The 22,203-nt window shown below is 41.2% G+C and overlaps 3 protein-coding genes across 5 annotated transcripts; 1 reads left to right on the top strand and 2 right to left on the bottom strand.

Moving 5' to 3' along the window:
• Nucleotides 1-873: 873 nt before the first annotated feature.
• On the bottom strand, nucleotides 874-15,196 carry ncf1 (neutrophil cytosolic factor 1). The gene is made up of 13 exons (XM_035779833.2): nucleotides 15,047-15,196; nucleotides 14,915-14,956; nucleotides 11,373-11,476; nucleotides 11,038-11,118; nucleotides 10,822-10,897; nucleotides 8,314-8,479; nucleotides 7,510-7,568; nucleotides 7,228-7,350; nucleotides 6,746-6,853; nucleotides 5,947-6,064; nucleotides 5,650-5,763; nucleotides 5,325-5,500; nucleotides 874-1,424 (listed from the first exon to the last, which is right to left on the bottom strand). The coding sequence occupies exons 3-13, from the start codon at nucleotides 11,442-11,444 to the stop codon at nucleotides 1,279-1,281; spliced, it is 1,239 nt and encodes a 412-aa protein (XP_035635726.1). The 5' UTR covers nucleotides 11,445-11,476; nucleotides 14,915-14,956; nucleotides 15,047-15,196; the 3' UTR covers nucleotides 874-1,278.
• Nucleotides 15,161-17,291, top strand: zgc:194948 (uncharacterized protein LOC796981 homolog). 2 transcript variants are annotated; one of them, XM_052529687.1, is made up of 6 exons: nucleotides 15,161-15,308; nucleotides 15,635-15,791; nucleotides 16,185-16,328; nucleotides 16,596-16,737; nucleotides 16,844-16,902; nucleotides 17,057-17,291. In XM_052529687.1, exons 1-6 carry the CDS (start codon nucleotides 15,183-15,185, stop codon nucleotides 17,197-17,199), a joined length of 771 nt encoding a protein of 256 aa, XP_052385647.1. In that variant the 5' UTR covers nucleotides 15,161-15,182; the 3' UTR covers nucleotides 17,200-17,291. The 2 variants fall into 2 exon arrangements, with proteins under 2 accessions (XP_052385647.1, XP_035635733.2); XM_035779840.2 differs by lacking the exon at nucleotides 15,161-15,308 and having other exon boundaries at nucleotides 15,507-15,791.
• Nucleotides 17,143-19,961, bottom strand: LOC118389883 (uncharacterized). 2 transcript variants are annotated; one of them, XM_035779843.2, is made up of 3 exons: nucleotides 19,707-19,961; nucleotides 19,086-19,459; nucleotides 17,143-19,008 (listed from the first exon to the last, which is right to left on the bottom strand). In XM_035779843.2, exon 3 carries the CDS (start codon nucleotides 18,587-18,589, stop codon nucleotides 17,735-17,737), a length of 855 nt encoding a protein of 284 aa, XP_035635736.1. In that variant the 5' UTR covers nucleotides 18,590-19,008; nucleotides 19,086-19,459; nucleotides 19,707-19,961; the 3' UTR covers nucleotides 17,143-17,734. The 2 variants fall into 2 exon arrangements, with proteins under 2 accessions (XP_035635736.1, XP_052385646.1); XM_052529686.1 differs by having other exon boundaries at nucleotides 17,143-19,459.
• Nucleotides 19,962-22,203: the final 2,242 nt, after the last annotated feature.

The raw sequence follows: 22,203 nt of genomic DNA on the forward strand, positions 1-22,203 counted from the left end.
CAACAGCCCCGGTGGACATTCCTGCAGTCAGCATGCCAATTGCACACTACTTTAAAATTTGAGACATCTGGGCCTCCCGAGTGGCGTAGCGGTCTAAGGCACTGCATCGCAATGCTTGAGGCATCACTACAGACCCGGGTTCGATCCCAGGCTGTGTCACAACCAGTCGTTGGCCCCATGTCGTCCGGGATAGGGCGGGTGTTAAGAAGCGCGGTTAGGCGGGTTATGTTTTGGAGGACGCATGACTCGACCATAGCCTCTCCCGAGCCAGTGGTGGAGTTGCAGCAATGAGATAAGATCTCAATTGGATATCACACCCACCAAAAATAAGAGACATCTGGGACATTGTGTTGTGACAAAACTGCACACTTTAGATTGTCCTTTTATTGTCCCCAGTACAAAGGTGTAATGATCATGCTGTTTAATCAGCTTCTTGATATGCCAAACCTGTCAGGTGGATGGGCTATCTCGGCAAAGGACAAATACTCACTTACAGGAGTATTTGTCCTTTTTGTGCGTATGGAACATTTGTGATCTTTTATTTCAGCTCATGAAACATGGTACCAACACTTTACAGGTTGTGTGTATATTTTTGTTCAGTATAGTTGCAAGATGTTATAGTTGTGGTTCGCTAAAGTTAGTCCCAGTGTGATTCTAACACCCATCCTCCCGGACCCACCTCCCTACTTTAGTTTCCGTCTTAACATTCTGTCTTAAGTAACCATACCATTTGTAACATGAATTTGAGGTACCCCAAAAAATGTGTACTATGCTACATCCCGTCGGAGCGACCAGGCTGGAAACATTCATTCATTCAGACACACACACACACAAGGAGCATGAGCAGAGAAGATAAAAATGCAGACTGCAGAACATTTTCTGAATATATTATTTATTTTGTAGGTTACAAATGGCTACATTCAACAAATAAATAACTAATCTTATGTTCCAAAAACCGCATACTGCGTCAAACACATTTAACAACCACACACTATCAAAAAACATTAAAAACATTGCATACGTAAAAGTAACAATAAGAAAAATGACCCTAGAAAAACAAATACACCTTTGCTTTTGTACATACATTCACTTTTCACGATTGTTTTACTTTCTCCATAAGCAGTTAGCTAGTACTAAGTGGTAACATTTAGAACAAAATGTAAAATGCCCTCTATGGCACACATGGTTGGCTTTATCGGCTGTTTAGCTTGTAATGCGCACATTAACCCATCTCTGATTGCATTGCTGACAGGAGTCCAGATCCACACAGTTTAAAGCTTAGCTCGATTTGCGGACACTGACTTTCTTGCGGGTGTTCTCTGTACAGCGCTCCATGATGAGTTCAGGACTGGGCCGAGGGGGGATGATGGGAGCCCCTTTCAGCTCACCCCCTGGACTAGAGCCCGCTGTCTTTGGCATGTTGTCTGAAAAACAACACAATAAACCAGGCCTAAATGAATGAAAGTCAATCTATAGAGGTTAGGGAATTATTAAGGCCTTTTATTAGCAACGGTCATCTAAATAATTAAAATACAATTCTGATAAATCTAACAGTTGGACATTGGATGAAGAGACTCCAAACTTTTAGAATTGTTTTAATCCATCAGATATTGACTGAATTATAGCACACAAGACATTGTACTGGGAGAGACAAATAATTAATGAAGTTCAGGCATTTAGGAATTCAGGTATTCAATTAATTGTAACATTTCACTTTGTCTTAAAATGCACGCATATATACATTTTCTTAGTATGAGGTAGTTTTAAATATTCTGAGATGAAATTTTTAAAAGTTGGGCCTCATTTGAATATACTGTTTGGCAACTTTAATAAAATAACATAAAGAGGTGGAATAGGGCTGCAACCACCCACGTTCCTCTGTCTAGGCTACCTTTAATTATACAACTGCGCTCAACTGCACTCTTTAGACAATGGGTACTAAACTCAGCAAATAAAGAAATGTCCTCTCACTGTCAACTGCGTTTATTTTCAGCAAACTTAACATGTGTAAATATTTGTATGAACATAACAAGATTAAACAACAGACAAACTCAACAAGTTCCACAGACATGTGTCACTGAACAAAGGGGGGTCAAAATCAAAAGCAAGTCAGTATCTGGAGTGACCACCAGCTGCATCAAGTACTGCAGTGCATCTCCTCATGAACTGCACCATATTTGCCAGTTCTTGCTGTGAGATGTTACTCCACTCTTCCACCAAGGCACTTGCAAGTTTCCGGACATTTCCAGGAGGAAATGATCTCCACCCTCAGATCCAACAGGTCCCAGATGTGCTCAATGGGATTGAGAACTGGGCTCTTCGCTGGCCTTGGCAGAATACTGACATTCCTGTCTTGCAGGAAATCCCGAAACAGTACGAGCAGCATGGCTGGTGGCATTGTCATGCTGGAGGGTCATGTCAGGATGAGCCTGCAGGAAGGTTACCACGAGGGAGGAGGACATCTTCACTGTAACACACAGCGTTGAGATTGCCTGCAATGACAACAAGCTCAGTCCGATGATGCTGTGAAACACCGCCGCAGACCATGATGGACCCTCCACCTCCAAATCGATCCCACTCCAGATCACATGCCTCGGTGTCATGCTCATTCTTTTGACGATAAACGCAAATGAGACCATCACCCTTGGTGAGACAAAACCGCGACTCGTCAGTGAAGAGCACTTTTTGCCTGTCCTGTCTGGTTCAGCGGCGGTGGGTTTGTGCCCATAGGCGACGCTGTTGCGGACCTGCCTTACAACAGGCCTACAAGCCCTCAGTCCAGCCTCTTGCGGACAGTCTGAGCACTGATGGAGGGATTGTGCGTTCCTGGTGTAACTCGGGCAGTTGTTGTTGCCATCCTGTCCCACAGGTGTGATGTTCGGATGTACCGATCCTGTGCTGGTGTTGTTACACGTGGTCTGCCACTGCGAGGACGATCAGCTGTCCGTCCTTTCTCCCTGTATTGCTGTCTTAGGCGTCTCACAGTGCGGACATGGCCACATCTGCAGATGAGCAGGGACCCTGGGCATCTTTCTTTTGGTGTTTTTTAGAGTCAGTAGAAAGGTCTCTTTAGTGTCCTAAGTTTTCATAACTGTGACCTTAATTGCCCCTTATTTCCTACTCTATTTCCTACTCTTGCGTGTCATATATATAAGAGTAAAATGAAAGCAATCAATCCAGTGATATTTAAGTGAGTAGAATTTGCACCCCTCAAAACACAGGAAAAGCTAAATCCTCAGGTGGTCGGGGTATACGCATTGCTACTTTTATGGAGACTGCAATACACACAGAGTATACAAAACAATAAGAACACCTGCTCTTTCCATGACATAAACTGACCAGGTCATTTCAGTGGAAAGCTATGATCCCTTATTGATGTCACTTGTTAAGTCCGCTTCAATCAGTGTAGATGAAGGGAAGAAGACAAGGTAAAGGAGGATTTTTAAGCCTTGAGATAATTGAGACATGGATTGTGTATGTGTGCCATTCAGAGGGTGAATGGACAAGACAGAAATGTTTAGTGCCTATGAACAGGGTATGGTAGTAGGTGCCAGGTTATTGTGTGAAGAACTCACACAACAGTTTCCCATGTGTTTCAAGAATGGTCCACCACCCAAAGGACATCCAGCCAGCTTGACATAACTGTGGGAAGCCTTGGAGTCAACATGGCCAGCATTCCTATGGAACGTTTCGGCACCCTGGAGAGTCCATGCCCCGACGAATTGAGGCTGTTTTGAAGGCAACGGCGGGGGAGGGGTGCAACTCAGTATTAGGAAGGTGTTCCTGATGTTTGGTATACTCAGTGTACATCTCCAGGATGGCCATTGCCGATACTGTTTGAAGCAGGGTCTCGGACGGGGTAGTATCTATTTTTCAAACACGTGGGATTATTAGATTGAGCTCAACCCAATTTATTTTATAAAGCCCTTTTTACATCAGCAGTTGTCACAAAGTTCCTTACAGCTGAGCTGTAAAGGAGTGACTAGAGCGGAGCTTGCCTGTATCTATTGACAACAAACATACTGAACAAAAATATGAGCGCAACATGTGAAGCGTAGGTCTCATGTTTAATGAGCTGGAAAAAAAAGATCCCAGAAATGTTCCATATGCACAAAAAGTGTATTTATCTCAAATTTGTTTACATCCCTGTTAGTGAGCATTTGTCCTTTGCCAATATAATCCATCCACCTGACAGGTGTGGCATATCAAGAAGCTGATTTGAACAGCATGATCATCACACAGGTGCACCTTGTCCTGGGGACAAAAGGCCACTCTAAATATAGTTTTGCCATACAACACAATGTCACAGATTTCTCAAGTTAAGGGTGCGTGCAGTTGGCATGCTGACTGCAGGAATGTCCAGCAGAGCTGTTGCCAGGGAATTTAATGTTAATTTCTCTACCATAATCCGCCTCCAACGTTGTTTAAGAGAATTCAGCAGTACATCCAACCAGCCTCACAACAGCAGACCATGTGTAATCATGCCAGACCAGGACCTCCACATCTGGCTTCTTCACCTGTGGAATCGTCTGAGACCCTGATGAAACTGATAAAGCCCTTTTGTGGGGAAAAATTAATTCTGACTGGCTGGGCCTGGCTCTCCAGTGGGTGGGCCTTTGCCCTCCTAGACCCATCGATGGCTGCGCCCCTGCCCAGTCATGTGAAATCCATAGATTAGGGCCTAATTTATTTCAAGTGACTGATCCGGCCTCATCTGTGGCATTGTGTTGTGTGACAACTGCACATGTTAGAGTGGCCTTTTGTCCCCAGCACAAGGTGCACCTGTGTAATGATCATGCTCTTCAATCTGCTACTTGATATGCCACACCCGTCAGGTGAATGGATTATCTTGGCAAAGGAGATGTACGCTCACTAACAGGGATGTAAACGCATTCATGCACACAATTTGAGAGAAATAAGCTTTTCGTGCATATGCAACATTTCTGGGATGTTTTATTTTAGCTCATGAAATACTGGACCAACACTTCACATGTTGCGTTTATATTTTTGTTTAGTGTTTCATGCTGAAACCCTCTGCTATTGACTATGTTGATGTTTTTTTTATTTAGGATAATGTTTTACAACTTTGTCATTCTATTTTTAAATCTTATTCAATTATTTAATATATTTTGCATGTGATAAAGGCACACAGAGGGACAGAGATTATTAGACACCTGTGATAATGTGAAGTACCCAAAAGGGCCACTAGATGTCTTGTTATAGATGACATAAAATCCTTGAACTGATACCAAAATTCTAGTAGTTTACTGGTAAACCTGGAAAGTTTTCAGTAATATACCCTCCCTTTGCAACCCTAGTTATACCTCTGTTATTCCAGTCCTGCAGCGGGGACTGTGTGGAGGCCTTGGACGTCTTCCTGGGCTGATTGGGCCGGCCACCCTTCTGCTGCAGGAAGCGGCGACTGTTCCTGCGGTATGTGTCCTGGCTGATGCGCTGGCGCCCTTTGCTGTGAATACTTTGTGCATTGCGGATTGTTGAACTGAAAGCCAAAAGGAAATGTGTAAAGAGGAAATGAGAAGTAAAAAGAAAACGTTAAAAAGAGAAGTATCAATAGAGGAAAGAGTTTTTATGCTCTCATAACTTTCTTCATCCATAGAGGAAGTAATTTCCTGAAGTTCGTAGTCCTACCGTCTGGGTGGGGGTGTCTGTCTTCTCATCACAAGCTCTTCTGACACCATGTCCTTCTTCTCTCCAGTTCTGTAGAGAAACATTGAGGGGAAGTGTCCCGTCTCCTCTCCTTTCCTATCCAAGACAATATGCACCCAACAGGCACTTAGAAACACTGTGTGTTTGTGGCTACATGATACAACGGTAGAAAATATGTAAGTTACTACTGATCCAAGCAGCTGCCTGACTGTGGGCTGACTTTCATAGAGACGAATAGATAGAGGGAAGAGTAGAAGAGTACAGAATCAGCCTACATACCTGACCACCCACCATCCATCCAGGAGCTTGTGAATGACCTCAATAGTTTCCCCCGTCTCAAGAGTCAGCTCATCATCTTGTGCTGCCTTGTAGGCTTTGGTGGTTATGTAGAGTTCTCCTGTGGGGACAAACACACATTGGAATTATGAGCTCGAAGTCAACGCTTGTCTACCACCTAGAGGAAAGACTTCCCTAACTTCTTAAAGTTTGTTCCGGATAAAGTTGATATTATACTATGTACACTGCGAACACAAAACTTAACAAATTTCCTGAGACCTCACTGAAAACAGTATCACGAATCAACAGATATTAGATAAAAATGTAAATTACTAAAATGTAGATAGTAAGGCTGGTAATTGCCAGGGACCTCATGATAAGCTATTACCACGATACTTAGGTGCAGATACAATATGTATTGAGATTCTCACAATTCTATATGTATTGTGATTCAATATTGTGATTTCATTGCGGTTCGATATTCCAAACATATTGTCACCATATGTCTGCTGCAGAGGAACAAGAGAGAGCCATGAGAAAATAAGTTTTGCTCAATCATGGAAATAAAAGTGGCCCCATTTATAAAAAGAAAATGGAAAACAGGCTATGAAAGAAAAACGAGTTTGGGTGCAGGTACAGCCAACTAGCGCAAAAATAATATTGCGATATTGTCAAAACTATACGATGTATCGTCAAAAATAATATCCCGATATGTAACTATCGATCCCCCCCATCACTAGTTACACCATTATCTTCCCTGGCTCTTATTTTAGCTGGAGCCCTGGCAAGTGGGGAGACTTGCCTGCGTAGTTGGGATCGGCTTCTTCCGACTCCTCTGGTCCATCCAGGGGCTCTAGGTAAGAGGCGGGCACCCAGCCCCGCTTGGTATCACACTGGCAGAACCACCAACCTGCCATGGTAGAGGGGTCAAAGGTCAAGTGAACACTAAGGTCATGTTCAGTAGGGAATGCAATGTTAAATGATTTTGGGGGTAGATCCAGATACTCTCTCCCTGTTTCAGTCTGTTGTTTTCTGTTTTGTGCCTATTGAACATCACCCAGGAGCAGCAATAGGTTGATCACCTTAGGGATCACCATGTATGTTGCATTCAGTGCACATTGTCACATGCACACTTTTGTGCCTATCATTTCATGCAAAATGTTCATGGTTCATGCTTGGTGCTATCATCTAGTGTACACTGACTACAACACCCTGATATTACAACAACTACATTTTCAGATGGCTTTGCTCTTGACTGGGCCCATTCTTTGGGTCGACACTCACCATTTGGGCTTTTCTCCACAATCTCCACCAAGTCTCCAATATGCAGGGTGATCTCATACTTGGAGGTGTGGCTGTAGTCAGCAATCACCCTGTAGCTTTCCAATATGATGGGGCCAGAGATCTCTGAACAGACGACAAAAATTACACTCTTAAATCTTTACGGTAGATCTCTTTATAGCAGGACTATAGCACACGAGAGCCCATATTCCCTCAAGTTTGGCTAGAAAAGTATGTCTATTAGTGGGTTAATAAAAAGGGTAAAGACAAGAGACAGGCTCTTACCAGAAGTGTTGTCTCTCGTCTTGTCATTGGACACCACAAAGGTCTCATTTCTTTTTAAACTACATAGGAAACATTGAGAACTCACTTATCAATCCAGAAGGAAAAAGTAATACAGGCTGAATTTCATTCCAGGAAGCTGTCCACTTCCCTAGTTCATTTCCATTCATGGATCTGATACAACAGGGTAGGCGTAAGCAATAACTCCACTGAGTTTCCGCCATATTGCTTTTCACCCATCCAGTCCTATCAGATCTGGGAAGGGGGTGAACGAGAGAAGAGGGAAGGGAACATCTTCCTGGAATGAAACAAGCTCCGTTCCAACTCCTTACCGTTCTCCAGGGGTGTGTTCAGTATGACAGAATGGTGTACAATGTTTAATTCAATGGAAAGCTGGTGGGAGGAGCTATAGGAGGACCGGCTCGATGTAAATGTGTTTGATGCTATTCCATTTATTCCATTCCAGCTATTACAATTAGCCCATCCTCATATAGCTCTGTCCACCAGCCTCCTCTGGTTCACTCCGCCGCATGCATTTAAAAGCAATGGATTGGTGCATACATGGTTGGAGGGAGTTGCCACCATATTCCTCATACCAGTCAATTATTTTAAAATCCATAATGGCGAGTGTACGAGTACATATTTCTCGTGTAGCTCAGTTGGTAGAGCATGGCGCTTGCAGTGCCAGGTTTGTGGGTTTGATTCCCACGGGGGACCAGTACAAAAAAAAGTATTAAAATGTATGGAGAAGGGTAGAGAATCAGAATGTAGCTACAGTGTAGTGAGACTGCTTGTAGTTGTACTGACGGGTGTTGAGCGGGTGGGTTCTCGTCCTCCGGTCGGACCTTGAAGAGGCTGCGTACCAGCTGGCTGCGGGAGATCTTGGGGGGCAGGTTGATGACAGAACTGCAATATTCAGCCAGAGTGCTCTGCCTGGTCTCTGTGCTCTTTTGGTTGTCCAACCACTTTGGCGCTGAGGAAAGGAGGGACCAAAGGGAATGAGGGACCAAAGGGAATGAGGGACCAAAGGGAATGAGGGACCAAAGGGAATGAGGGACCAAAGGGAATGGAGAAAACAGAGATCCTCAATTCCTTCTAATGGAATATTCAAAACTGAATACTACAGTGGTGGATGTAGATGTTACATGTTTATCTGTGAAAAACATTATTTAGCACGAAAACAAAACTAAAATAAGGACTTTCCCTCAACAGGGCTCAAGTTTAACGTTGTGTTGATGCAACATGGGGAAGCAGAAGTTCCAAACAAATCTCATGCGGTTTGTCTGCAATTTATCAGGTTTGTCTGCAACTTCTGCTTTCCCATGTTGCATCAACACAACCTTAATAACCACTTGAGCCCTGTTGAGGGAAAGTCCTTGTGTTAGTTAGTTTTGTTTTCGTGCTAAATAATATGGTTTGGATCACAAGTGGTCACAGCCTTCGGATTAAAAACATGCTGCCTTTAGGGAGAAATTAAAATGTTTGATAAAATCCAAAGTGTAAAATATGTAATATGCCTGTGTTAAACATACAGAATCACTACCCATCAGTTTTTGTAAAGTGTAAAGTGTAAAGTAGAGGTCTTCACGGTCCAAAAAGTTGGACCTGTTCCAAAATAGACCTGGGGCTTTCCCACCCAGATCCGACATGCATAAATAAAAAATGTAAATACAGATCCGTTCCAAATGGACGAAAGGACAACGAGACCCGTTCCGTATAGACCTGGTCAGATCTAGACCCAGTCTGATCCGAATGTGGGAAGCAGCAGAAAATTCATTTAAGCTCTTTTATTAACTGGAGCTGATAAAGCGTGAGAGCATAGAGAGAGGTGCCGCTCTAGCAGGCGGGGGAGGGGCCGTACTATGAGCGAGTGACATTTGCAGCAGGGAGGTATTGACCAAAACCAACCAAGCCGACTCGCACTATCAGATCCGACCCAGAACCATGAATTCATTTAGAATTAGTTATGGTTTACTGATTAGAATTGTTTAAAAAACGAGAAGTACATTTGTCACATCTGGATTGCAGCAGCAGGTGTTTCCTTACACAAAGCATTGACTGAGAAAAAAACACAAATACGCTACCTATTTTTTGTCTGTTCACCCAAGTGCATTCATCACTTACCTGTATACTTTTTAATGTTTTCAAATGAAGCAAAAAGGCAAAGAAGTGATTTCTCATAAAACCCAAATAGAAAAGGACCATGATTTTGGGGATCTTCACAAAATGTAACCCATAGAACAGTCCTTTTGGAGGGAGGATTGTTGACATATATTTGACATTAGATTCTAAAAGCATAACACAGAAATAATTAATAAACTTTAATCATATTTATGATATTTTGGCCTTACCCAGGCCTCCTTTAAGACTCCATAATGCTACAAAACAAAAATGGGTGTCATATGAAGCTTTACCACGCTTGCTCTGTAACATGAGTAGCATTTTGATTACAGTAAGTTTTTGTATTTTTAAATAAATGTATGAATATTAAAATGTAAAACATGAATATTGAAAATATACCATTTTTTATTTGGCGAATCTGTCAATATATTGTCGAACATAACATACGGCATATGAAAGTTCCAGAGTGGGATTTCTGCTCGTTTTAAAGTTATGGCCCATTTTTTCACAGAGATATTGGCATAGTATAATTTTCAAAATCATTCCCCCCAAAATTGTTAATATTTGTCAATATTTATATATTTTTTTTATTGAAATTGAAATACTACTTATATTACAGAGCAATCAGTAAAACTTCATATGACACCAATGTTTGCCTTGTAGCACCTATTTATGAAACACTAGGGAATATTAAATGAGGCCTGGGTAAGGCCAATAATGTCATAAATATGCCAACGTTGATAATTTATTTCTCATATGCTTTTAGATACAAATGTCAAATACATGTCAACAATCCTTTCTCCACATCCCTATTCTATGGATTACATTGTGAAAATCATGATTTTTTTTGTCTGGGTTTCGTGAGGAATCACTCGATGGACACTAGGATTACAACATCACTTCTATAGTAAATTGCCGAGACATCAATACTTTCTTTAACCATGATTTTCCACCTAGGTGCTCAAAGTGCTTGACATAGTAAGGTGGAAACTCACCTCATCCACATGCTGATGGTGAAATGGAATGACCTGTCTGAGAAGTTGATCTATAGAGGGTATACGGAGATCTACACCTTTCACGTGTGTAGCTGCCTCACACAACTTAATAGCCTGCAGGCAACCAGTGCCAGAACGCTAACCACACATCAGCTATCATGGTGGAGGGGTAAGCCGTAGAGCAGATACATGTCCTTACCTGGTAGTGCAGGGATGATCCGGTCTTTCTTATTGATGTCACCCGCCTCAATGGGGAACATCTCCTTCAGGGATTTCTATAACCCAGACACATTATCAACTGACTGCAGATCAGTGGGGGTAGTAGGAAGGCAGGCATTCAAAAGCATTTACACAGCTGTCCAACTTTCATACTTTTTGCCTTCAGATTATTCAATTGTGTGAGGCAGCTACTCACGTGAAAGGTGTAGATCTCCGGATACCCTCTATAGATCAACTTCTCAGACAGGTCATTCCATTTCACCATCAGCATGTAGACCTTCAGATAAAGTAGTCAAAAACATAAGTGAAGAACTCCAATCAAATGCTCATCAGAAATGACTTTTGCTGAATGAAAAATGTCATCAAAGCAATTTAATGTTAAGAAATATACCTGGTCATTAAATATTTTTAAGCATTCTTTTTTAGTCTATAACCAGGCTTAATCTGTGTCTGTGAAACAACCACAAGTACTGCATGAACCTCCAATGAACCACTGTGTATTTTGGTCAACAATGGTAGTCTCAAACTCACATAGTGCTGGCTGGGGAAGAAGCGTTTCTCAAAGCCCAGCAACTCCACATGCCTGACATAGATTTCCTCCATTGTGAGATGCAGAAGAGTGATAATCAAGAGTGCTGGGTGAAAAGGGAAGATGGCTTTATAGCAACAGAGTGAGCTCAGAAAGCAGCCACCCCCTGTAGGAGGTCGTCCCTCAACAGATACCTTGGGATCCTCACGTAGTTATCACTCTGGTCTTTTACTGAGAAACGGTAACTTTTATTGCACAGATCCTATTTATTGCCATCATCCATGAGTTCATTGGGTCAATTCATAATGTCAGTATTTTTTTTCCTATGCGTCATGTGTGAGATTTCAGAGTTCATTCAAGGCCATCATCTCAAATATACTTCAGTTAAGTTATAAAGCTGTTATAGTCAAGAATACAGTGCATTTCACTACAGCTTTTTATTGATTTATCTCACAGAGATAACAAATGTTGATTCAAAGAAATAAACAGATCAGATCTCTGAAGATATTGTTGTTGTTATAGATCTACTGAGTAGAAATTAAGTTATATGCATCACTTATCGGGGTAATGTACATACATTTAACACTAACAAGGATTTTCATGATATAGAAACATGGCAAGTGTATACAGAGGGTTGACTGACTCTTGGAGCTAAACAAATATATGTGCTTCTGATCAATGTTAAAATAACATTCAATCTAAAAATAACAGTTAATACAGCATCCATATATCATAGCTGACTACGCCATAGGAGACGCTAGGGGGGAATACAATTCAGATCATTGAACCAAATGCAGAGGAAGATATAACTAGGAGGAATGAATCACGTGAGTAGTAGCACATACTTCACTTCTATTTTCCTCAGTGTTGTTCACAGCAACCTTGCTGCCACAAATGTTGGGTTTCACGGGGACTTTTACAATGCTGAACGTCAGCAAGGTTTGTGATTTCAAAAAGTTTCATAATTTGGTAAAAAGGAACAAAAAACGGTTTAGAAACCCGAACAAATTCATATTGGCTGTGTGTGCTTCCTCTTTCCAATAATAGTTTTATTGTTCTGTTAATGATAGCCTAGGCTGGATTCTGTAGAGTAACTGTAAACAAAAACGGTTTACACAGGATGCAGCAGAATGGTAACTTCAAAAGAAAGACACAAAAACAGCATATGTTTTACTGTCCTAGTGGGGACCTAAAATTGATTTCCATTCAAAAATCATATTTTTCCCTAACCCCATAACACTAACTGTAAACCTAAGTTTAAAATAGCCTTTGTTCTCGTGGGGATGTGGGAAATGTCCCCAAGAGGGAAAATGTCCCTTGTTTTTACTATCCTTTCAGGGACTTTTAGGGATTTACGGTACCCACGAGGACAACAAAATAACAATGACAAATAACAGATTACTAGCTGGTGAACCAAAATAAATGAAGAAAAAAATAAAAACCATCATGCAACCTCATTCCTTTTTGCATTCCTGTGATGACCACGTTGTAAAGTAAATTGCCAAGCCATCCCCAACCCCTATGACCCATGGGTTACCTGTGACACATAACCACTATGAATTAGTCACCGGCAGTCCACAAAGCACAAAAGACAAACCAAACAGCAGTTGTTTCAATGAACAAATAAAGTTTTATATGTAAGATGGATAAATAAAAGAGCAGAATTATTGTTTATTATATTATTTGTGCCCTGGTCCTATAAGAGCTCTGTCACTTCCCACGAGCCGGGTTGTGACAAACTCTCACTCATTCTTATGTTTAATAAATATATTGTATAGTGTGTGTGTGGCAGGCAAAAATTATGGCAAAAAAATACGTTTGAGAGTGCGCTTCCGTCAGATGGTGTTATTCTAATATGACAAGTGTCTCCAGGAGCCATATCTAACTTAAGACAATGCAGTGTCCCTGTCACTGCTCTGGGGCCTTGGGATTCCCTTTGACCTGAGCGACAAGAGCTGCCTGGTGGCCATCCAACATCACTCCAACAACATCACCGTGAGCTTCACTGCTGCTAAAATAAACTGCAAACCTTTTTCTTAATGTCTTTTCTAATCTTTCCAATAACGGACTATGCCGTGTTCTGGTTCTCCCAGGATCTGTCCAATCTTGCCTCCAATAAATATTTCAATACTGGTATTCGAAGTGGAATTTATTTAAAGATCTATTAGTATTACATTTAGAGAATGCAGACTTGATAATGCAGCAAATTGCTGATACAAGATGACTTAATCAGTTGTGTTACTGTTGCAATCCAAAATTATCTAGAAATAAATGTAGAAATGACGCACAAGTATTTAAAGGGACCCCTTATGTTTTTGTATTGACATAATTTAGGTGTCCTAATTCAGACCTCTGTCCACACAAGCTTTTAAGTATATGTCTAGTATTTTCTACTGGTGTATTTTCAGGATTTCTACTCCTCCTTTCTCAGTCAGACTGAGCCAAAGTCTCCCCCTTTCTTTCATGTCTTTTTATGTGAGCTTTCAAGTTTCCTAATTGAGTAAAACATTTACAACAGACACCGCACTGGAAAGGTTTGTCACCAGTGTGTACTCTCTGGTGCACATTCAGACTCCCTGCAGTAGAGAAAACCTTCCCACAGTCAGAGCAGGGGTAAGGCACTCCACCAATATGTTTTGCCTTATGAGCTAGTAAGTTTGCTAACTGAGAGAAACTGGAGTCACATTGATTGCACTGGAAAGGTTTCTCTCCGGTGTGCCGTCTTTGGTGAACTTGCAAGGATGCCAATTGAGCAAACCTTTTACCACACGTGGAGCAGCTGTACGGCTTCTCACCGGTATGGATTCTCTGGTGTACTTTTAGGTGAGCTATCTGAGTGAACCGCTTCCCACACTCAGAGCAGTCATAAGGCCTCTCCCCAGTGTGTGTTCTCTCGTGGGCCCTCAAGTGTGCCAACTGAGTGAAAGTCATTGGACAGTTTATGCACGGATGAGGGCCGGGAGGCCCATTTGGACGACCTCTTCCTCGTCCAGTGCCAGGAGGCTCATTTGGACTACATCTCCCTCATCCACAATTTCCCCGTGCCACAGACTGAGAAGAAGTCTTTCCGTCTGAGTAAGGGTCCTCTCCAGTCTGTTCTTCCTGTTGTGGTTCCAAGTCATTTGACTGAACAGAATACTTTCCACAATCAGATATTAACGTTGTTGCTTCAGAAACTTCTTCAGAAATCTCTTGTATGTAGTCAATTGACGCTGAGGCGTAAGTCGCTCTGGATAAGAGCGTCTGCTAAATGACCTAAATGTAAATGTAAATGTAAATATTGGATAGGTGTTCTCCTGTGTAAGAAGTACAAGGTTGTGTTCAAATTAACTGGACAAAGTGTAACCAACCTCATGGAAAAATGGAGCCTGGCACCCACTGATCATTTGCACTGTTTAGACACAATCAAACATGCTCTGACTGACACTAGAGAAAACATGTAGGCTACACCTATACACAAAGTTGTCCAACTATTGGTTTCTGGAATAAACACAGCCTTGATGTGGCACAACAATAGATGACGAAACACTCAGTAGTAACTTACCAAAAGTGGCCGTATCTCCAACCTCCACATCAACAGCTACAGCTAGTAGAAATTGAACACATCAACTGACTGGACAAAGTAACTAAGAGTTGAAAAATGTACAGCAGTGTTTTTCTCAAAACTGCCACTTACGTGGAAATATATGACAATAAACCCATCATGCACTGGTTCAATAGTCTCCACTTGTTTGATAGTCATGTTTGTTGATTCTGTTTGGGGGCAGTCTTCCGGCCTCACAGTCCCCATGTTAAGGGCATGCTGAGCCTCAATGCACCCCCTTTGGATTTTGCAACAGTCCACTAGTGTCAAAGATTCTTTCGTCAGTACGCCCTGGGCTGGACCGTGGCTGTCAGGACCACAGGAGTTGACCTGGTCTGAAAATCAAACAAGGCATGTCTCACTCTGTGTGCAAATTATGCTAGCCTGATCATTAGCTTCGATAATAATTTCTGCGCCAGCTAACGTTACCTAGTAAGCGAGCTAACCCCTACATGGAAACCATGTGTTTGATGTTTTTGATACCATTCCACTCCAGCTATTACCATGAACTCCCCAATTAAGGTGCTACCAACCTCATGTGGACTATACTATATATAAGACTGGGACATTTAACACTATGTGGACCATTAGGCTGAAGAAAACACGATAGGATAAACAATAGTTGTGACAGTACACAGATAAACCTGGTCAAACTGGTTTCCCTCTATTGTTCGCAGGCAGCACCTTGTCCCTGATTTGCGGATGTCCAGGTCAATTCTAGTTATTCCAGCGCTCCCATTCCATATAATGTTGCGTTCACACGAGTCTCACCTGTTCAGCACGGCAATGAGGACAATGTTCATCTTCGTTGGAATACTTTTCACCCTTTCAAATGCAGGTATGTTATGATTTTGATATTTTTTTAATTAACCTTTATTTAACTAGGCAAGTCAGTGAAAAACAAATTCTTATTTACAATGACGACCTACCCCGGCCAAACCCTAACGACACTGGGCCAATTGTGCACTGCCCCATCACAGCCTTTTATGATATAGCCTGGAATTGAACGAGGGTCTGTTGTGACACATTTACATAAGATTGAATATTCAGTTTGTCAAAACCTTTCTGACTTAGAAATTGTAACACACAAAGTCACAATTATGTCAGAATTTGATCGAACATATCCTCATCTTAAACATTTGTATCTTTTGAGAAGTTTTTTTAAGCAACACTGATGATTCATTATTCATAACATGTGGTTATTCCTTTTCCAAATTGTTGCTTACTCTAGAATTCCAAGTGAGCCTTCTGAAAGAGTCAGATGGAGTTGTAACAGGCAGGTTTGCTGACTCTTTACTTTTGAGCCTGCCTCCATGTGCTTTGGCAACACAGAGTGTGACTTTGGAGTACAACAACACTGACACCAACGACAGCAGTGAGTGTTCCTTTTGGCCTTTTGTCTCCGTCTGCTAAATGACTTAAATGTAAATGTAAATGTAATATAAATGTGATTATCGGAGGAATCTTGCATAACTCTCCATTCAATTGCTAAAACCAATTATTTTGGTTTCCAAATATTATTTTGGTAACAATAGACAATGGTAACAATGGTAATTTCGAAAATACTAAACCAGTGATATTTTTTTCATTGTTTTCATTAGTAATATTTATAGTACCGGGGTACGAATGTCTCCTTCCACAGAAACTTTGGTCAATATATTCAAAGTGCTCCCCTGTCGGTTCAGAAGGGACATCATCTCAACCATTGAAAATAATGGCCAGTTCACTACCAGCAGAAACCTGGGTTATCAAGTGACAAATCTCACCACTGGCTCAACATACAGGTAGATAAAGCTATTTTCCCCTTACATTTTCATCATCCTGTATTTATCTTTTTTTTTTTCTCAAGATTTTTGACCACAATTAAATAGCTGTTCTATTTATTTCAAGGCTTCAGTATGTGGTAGGGGCAGAGAAGAGCAACATTCTGGAGGTCTCTACAAGACAAGGTATTTGAAGACAGTAGTACCCATTGTCTTTCTATGTCATTCTACTAACCTTTATATCTAGAGTCTATATTCACCACCGTCACATACAGGTTTCTGACTCCAGTTGCAAGTAAACAAAACCTGAAACATAGTTTTTGTATGCTCTTTATTTCAGCCAAAGACCCCAACCAAATAGACTCTGGCCTGCCAGCACGCAGTGGAGCCATGGTGGTCATCACTGTCATACTGTCTGTTTCCATGTTCATTTTGCTGGTAGCCCTCATTGTCACTGTTGCCCATTCCCTTGGTGGGGATTAAAATACATCTCTAAAGTCCAAATTTCACATTTACAATAGATTTGATATGGATACATTTATACTTCATATGCAAACACGCATATACAAACACTTCATATGCAAACACGCACACTGCACATTATTTAATGATACAGTACCTTTGAACAATATTCTATGAAGAATCTGTTTCCAGAACTTTATAGTACATTTAAAATCTTGCATTATAGTGTTTAATGCAGTTTCAACTGCTGTCTATAGTGTTAGCTTATTTGGAGTATGACTGAATTAAAATGGTTTGAAAAGTGAATTGTATTTTTGTTAATCATACTAAGAATCCCACTTAATTGTTAATTGATTGTCATAAATTACAAAGGCTGATGGATTATTATAACACCATTCATATGTTGAATATGAAATGTTTTTGTTTTACTGCGCCGCTTAGTTTTGACAAATTCTCTCTCACATAGTCAAAGGAGTCAGAGTATAGATCCAGCCCATGTGGAGACTACAGACTATAGCAGGACTTGCTATCTAGTCCTTTCTCCACACGGTCAGGGTCAGCAGACCACAATGATCAGATCAGCCCTTTCAAGCACATCTTGGAGCTCAAACAAATCATAATATCCCACTGGCACGTTGTTCACAGTCACCACCTCATCTCCTTGCAAACACCCATGGGTTGGTGAGTTGTTTAGTATAGTTGATATTACCATAGGTTCTAATAGGTTAGTTCGCCTTAAGAGTCTAAATCCAAAGCAGGTGTCTGTATCTGATTTGTACAGGGTCACCTTCAGATGCTTGTACTGATTGCTGCTCATAGTGACGTCCACAGAGTCAAGACCCAAGGACATAGAGTGTGGGTCAAGCTGGGTTCTCTGCTGAGGTTGGAGCTGTGCTAGGGGCTGTGCAGGGGGGCAAGCTGCTGTGTCTAGGGGTTGAGTAGTGGGCCAGGCATTGGGTTTAGAAGGTATCTTCTCCACCTCTTCCTGACAGATTTTCTCCAGTCTCTCCTTCAACTCAGACTCACTCCTTGTCACATCCTTGAACCATAGATGTGGGCAACAGGAGGGGCTATGTACACCCTTAGAGTCCAGCTGGGCAATGAGAGACTGAACAATCTGGAGAAAGTGGATGTGATCCTCTGTGTGTGAGAGCTGCTCTAGCTCAGCGCCTCTGCTCCCCAGCTCAGCAACCTCCTGTTTCAGTCGCTCCTGGAGTACTTCAGACCCACTCACTGCTGCCCTCTCCTGGGGTCTGATCAGCTCCTTCACCTCAGAGCACCTTCTCTCAATGGAGCGGATCATCTCAGTAAAGATCCTCTCACTGTTCTCCACTGCTTCATCTGTAAAGGGTGTTATGTGGAACACACCCAGTTTAATATCTCGCAGCTCCCTTTCCCTCTCCTGGATCATCTGCTGGTACGTTGTCTGTTTCAGATACAGCAGCTTCTGTTTTTCAGTCCTTTCTGATGCAGCTCAGACTGTCTCATGGCCTTTATATTCATCCATCATTTGAAATTTGATTTGATTTGCTTTGATCCATCAGACACAGCAGACAGATACAGTGCTGATCGGAATGGCAGTAAATCTCCAGCAGCTTGTCATGACGAGAGCAGATCCTCTCCTGTAGTTGTGTGGAGGCTTTGACTAGCCTGTGCTTCTTAAAAGCAGGAGATTCATAGTGAGGCTGGAGGTGTCTTGAAATAAGACTCTTGACACTTGAAATAACTCAATTAAATAGTAGCTTTGCTTAACCTAGTCATAGTTCAAAATTACAGTAACAGGGTAAGAGGCACTTGAAATAACTCAATTAAATAGTAGCTTTACTTAACCTAGCCATAGTTCAAAATGACAGTAACAGGGTAAGAGGCACTTGAAATAACTCAATTAAATAGTAGCTTTACTTAACCTAGCCATAGCTCAAAATGACAGTAACAGGGTAAGAGGCCAGACACTCCAAACAGGACTTGAAAGCTTTACATTTTCTACCAGTGCAGACATCACACTCCACATCTCCAGGTCCAGCATAACAGTGAACAAGAGGAACAGCTTGAAGTCCTATCTTCTTCAGTTTCTCCGCCAATTCGGCTAGCATGGTGCTTTTCCTCAAAATAGGCTGTGGAATGAAGCTGTCTGCACTGGGGGCAGCTGTGGCTCATCTTCAGATAATTCTGATCCCAGTAGCCTATAATGCAGCCCATACAATAGCTGTGTCCATAAGGAATAGTCACCGGACCCCTTAGTGGATCCAGACAGATCGCACAACTGATCGATTCCTGTTCTCTGAACACACACAGAGACAGAGCAGAAAAAAGGTACATTATAGTACATTAGTTAAAATGTTATGCTTAAATGCAGCCTACCATACTTTGAATGAATTCCATAGATTATACAGTAAAGTAAAGCTGTGTGTTTTTTTAGACAATATTGTTACGCATGCCAAAGATTCAAAATTCAAACAATGGCAAGTATTTTAGTCCAGAAATTGTTACATTTAATAAAAATGTCTTATTACTCATGAAGGTCTTACCGTAAATAGATTTAGAAAAACCGAAGTATAGCTATATTATAAGTTACTATTCAGAACACACTTTCGTCACAGCTTCGTATAACTAACCCAAGATAGACCACAGCCTGTCCTTTCCAATGGGAGCAAATTAATCATAGTGGGCAGAACAAGCAAGGTGGTTGGCAGAGCAAAACATTTTTCCGTTAGGGAACGCCTACTCTGTGACGTAAAAAAAAAACTACATTCACGCTTGCATTCCTTCTAAACAACGCCATTTTTGGCAAAGGTTAAAGTCTACAAAACTTAGTCCACTCTGTTCGTAACAGATTAAAATTTTTGGAACAGAAAACATTATTGAGATCAAATGTTTAATCGATGAGAAAAATCACACTGCCTGCCACTGGGCTTCCTCTCATCACCATAGTTGGTCGTGAGTGGAAACACCAAACGGATGCTTCACATTTATACATCCAGTGAAATATCTTGCTGTGGTATCACAGTAACATCCAGATGGCTACTATCAATATTACAAGTTATTTCTCGTGGAGGCGGCAATCCTACTCAAAATATAATCAAGTGAGATGGAACAAATTGGCCACGTTAGCTACCGCCAGCGACATGTGACGCAGCAACAGTGGGAAGCTTCTCAATACACCATTGCACAGCTCATTCCATATAGTCATTGGCAAGCAGGGTTGCCAGGTCAAGCACAATTTCTTGGCCGGTGACCACACAAAACCGACAGGTCTGAGAAGTAGCCAAAACAAAACAAAATCACAGGATGAAGGGAGATTAAATATCTATACAATAACCTGTTTTTCCATAACATCATCGAGCCAATTAAGGATGAAAATCATAGTAACTTGTGACGGCTTTGAAAGAAAAATGTGGGTTTCCTCAAAATAATAATTATTGAATGCTATGACATTGCTTAATAATAGCAGTCAAACAAGTTAAATCAACATCCATTGATAGAAAATGATCTGGCAAGTTTAATAAGGGCAAATTATATTTTTTCTTGACACATATTCAAATTCCTTTATTACGTCATAAGGCACAAGTATGCTGCCCTAACAAGCAAAAAGGCAGTAACTGCTCAATTGGTCGAAAATTAGTTAATGTCATTTTTGCTACATTAAATACATGCTTAATCATGTGGACAAGTATCCTGCCTCTATTGTATTGTGTTTTGGAGAATATGTGAGTTAATGTTAATACCTCTTAAGGATCTGACCCTTTTCCCAATTTTAGCCTAAAATGATATACCCAAATCCTACTGCCTGTAGCTCAGGACCTGAAGCAAGGATATGCATATTCTTGATACCATTTGAAAGGAAACACTTTGAAGTTTGTGGAAATGTACAAAAAGTAACTGCATAAAGTCACTGTGAAACTAAGGTAAATAAAAGCAATTTTCTCACTTCCACGCTATGAGCAGTTACTGCCTTTTTTCTTGGTTTGGGGCAGTATGGTAGATGGCCAATATACCACGGCTAAGGGCTGTTCTTCTGCACGACTCAACGCAGAGCGCCTGAATACAGCCATTACCTGTGGTATTTTGGCCATTTATACAACGGGTGGGTCTAATCCTGAATGCTGATTGGTTAAAACCGCATTCCAGCCGGTGTCTATTGCACAAATTTCCACTGGCTAAATCTATGAAGTTAAAATGCCTATTTACTCTGTTCCATCTGACTGCACAATCCAACCAATTGAAAAAAGGTTAAATGAAACGCCGGTCATTTGCAGTGATTGTGTTATTGTAGCTGTGTTGTTGAATAGCTCCTCTGAATGACAGTGTCCTGATGAGTGAGCACATTTTCTATGCCAGGTGAAATTGCGCCTCATCAGCTTATTGTTGTGGATGTATCAAAATAAATAGAAAACAGATTAAACTTCTTCAGGATAGGGGGCAGTATAGGGGGCAGTTTTTGAGGTCATTGTGCTTTCCAATGGTTTTCTATGGGAAACCTGATTTATTAGGGCCCAGATTGCAGTTCCCATGGCTTCCACTAGATGTCAACAGTCTTTAGAAATTGTGTGATGTTTTTCTTTTGAGAAATGAAGAAGTAGTCCTGTTCTTTATATGTGTCACTCAGAAGATTGGATTGTGCAGTCAGATGGAACAGAGTAAATAGTATTTTGGTGCTCTTGAACAGGAGCGCGCTCCATATTGTTTTTCTTCGGTTTTGGAAACTGTTTATCCCGTCTTAAATTTGATTGATTATTTACATTTTAGGGTACCTGAGGTTGGATTAAAAACGCTGATTGAAATATTTGGACCAAGTTTACAGGTAATTTATTAGATACTTTGTAGTCATGTTGGGCGAGTTGGAACCAGTGTACAGTGGGGCAAAAAAGTATTTAGTCAGCCACCAATTGTGCAAGTTCTCCCACTTAAAAAGATGAGAGAGGCCTGTAATTTTCATCATAGGTACACTTCAACTATGACAGACAAAATGAGAAAAGCAGAATCCAGAAAATCACATTGTAGGATTTTTAATGAATTTATTTGCAA

This window comes from Oncorhynchus keta, chromosome 11 (genome assembly GCF_023373465.1).
Source record: "Oncorhynchus keta strain PuntledgeMale-10-30-2019 chromosome 11, Oket_V2, whole genome shotgun sequence".
NCBI lineage: Eukaryota > Metazoa > Chordata > Actinopteri > Salmoniformes > Salmonidae > Oncorhynchus > Oncorhynchus keta.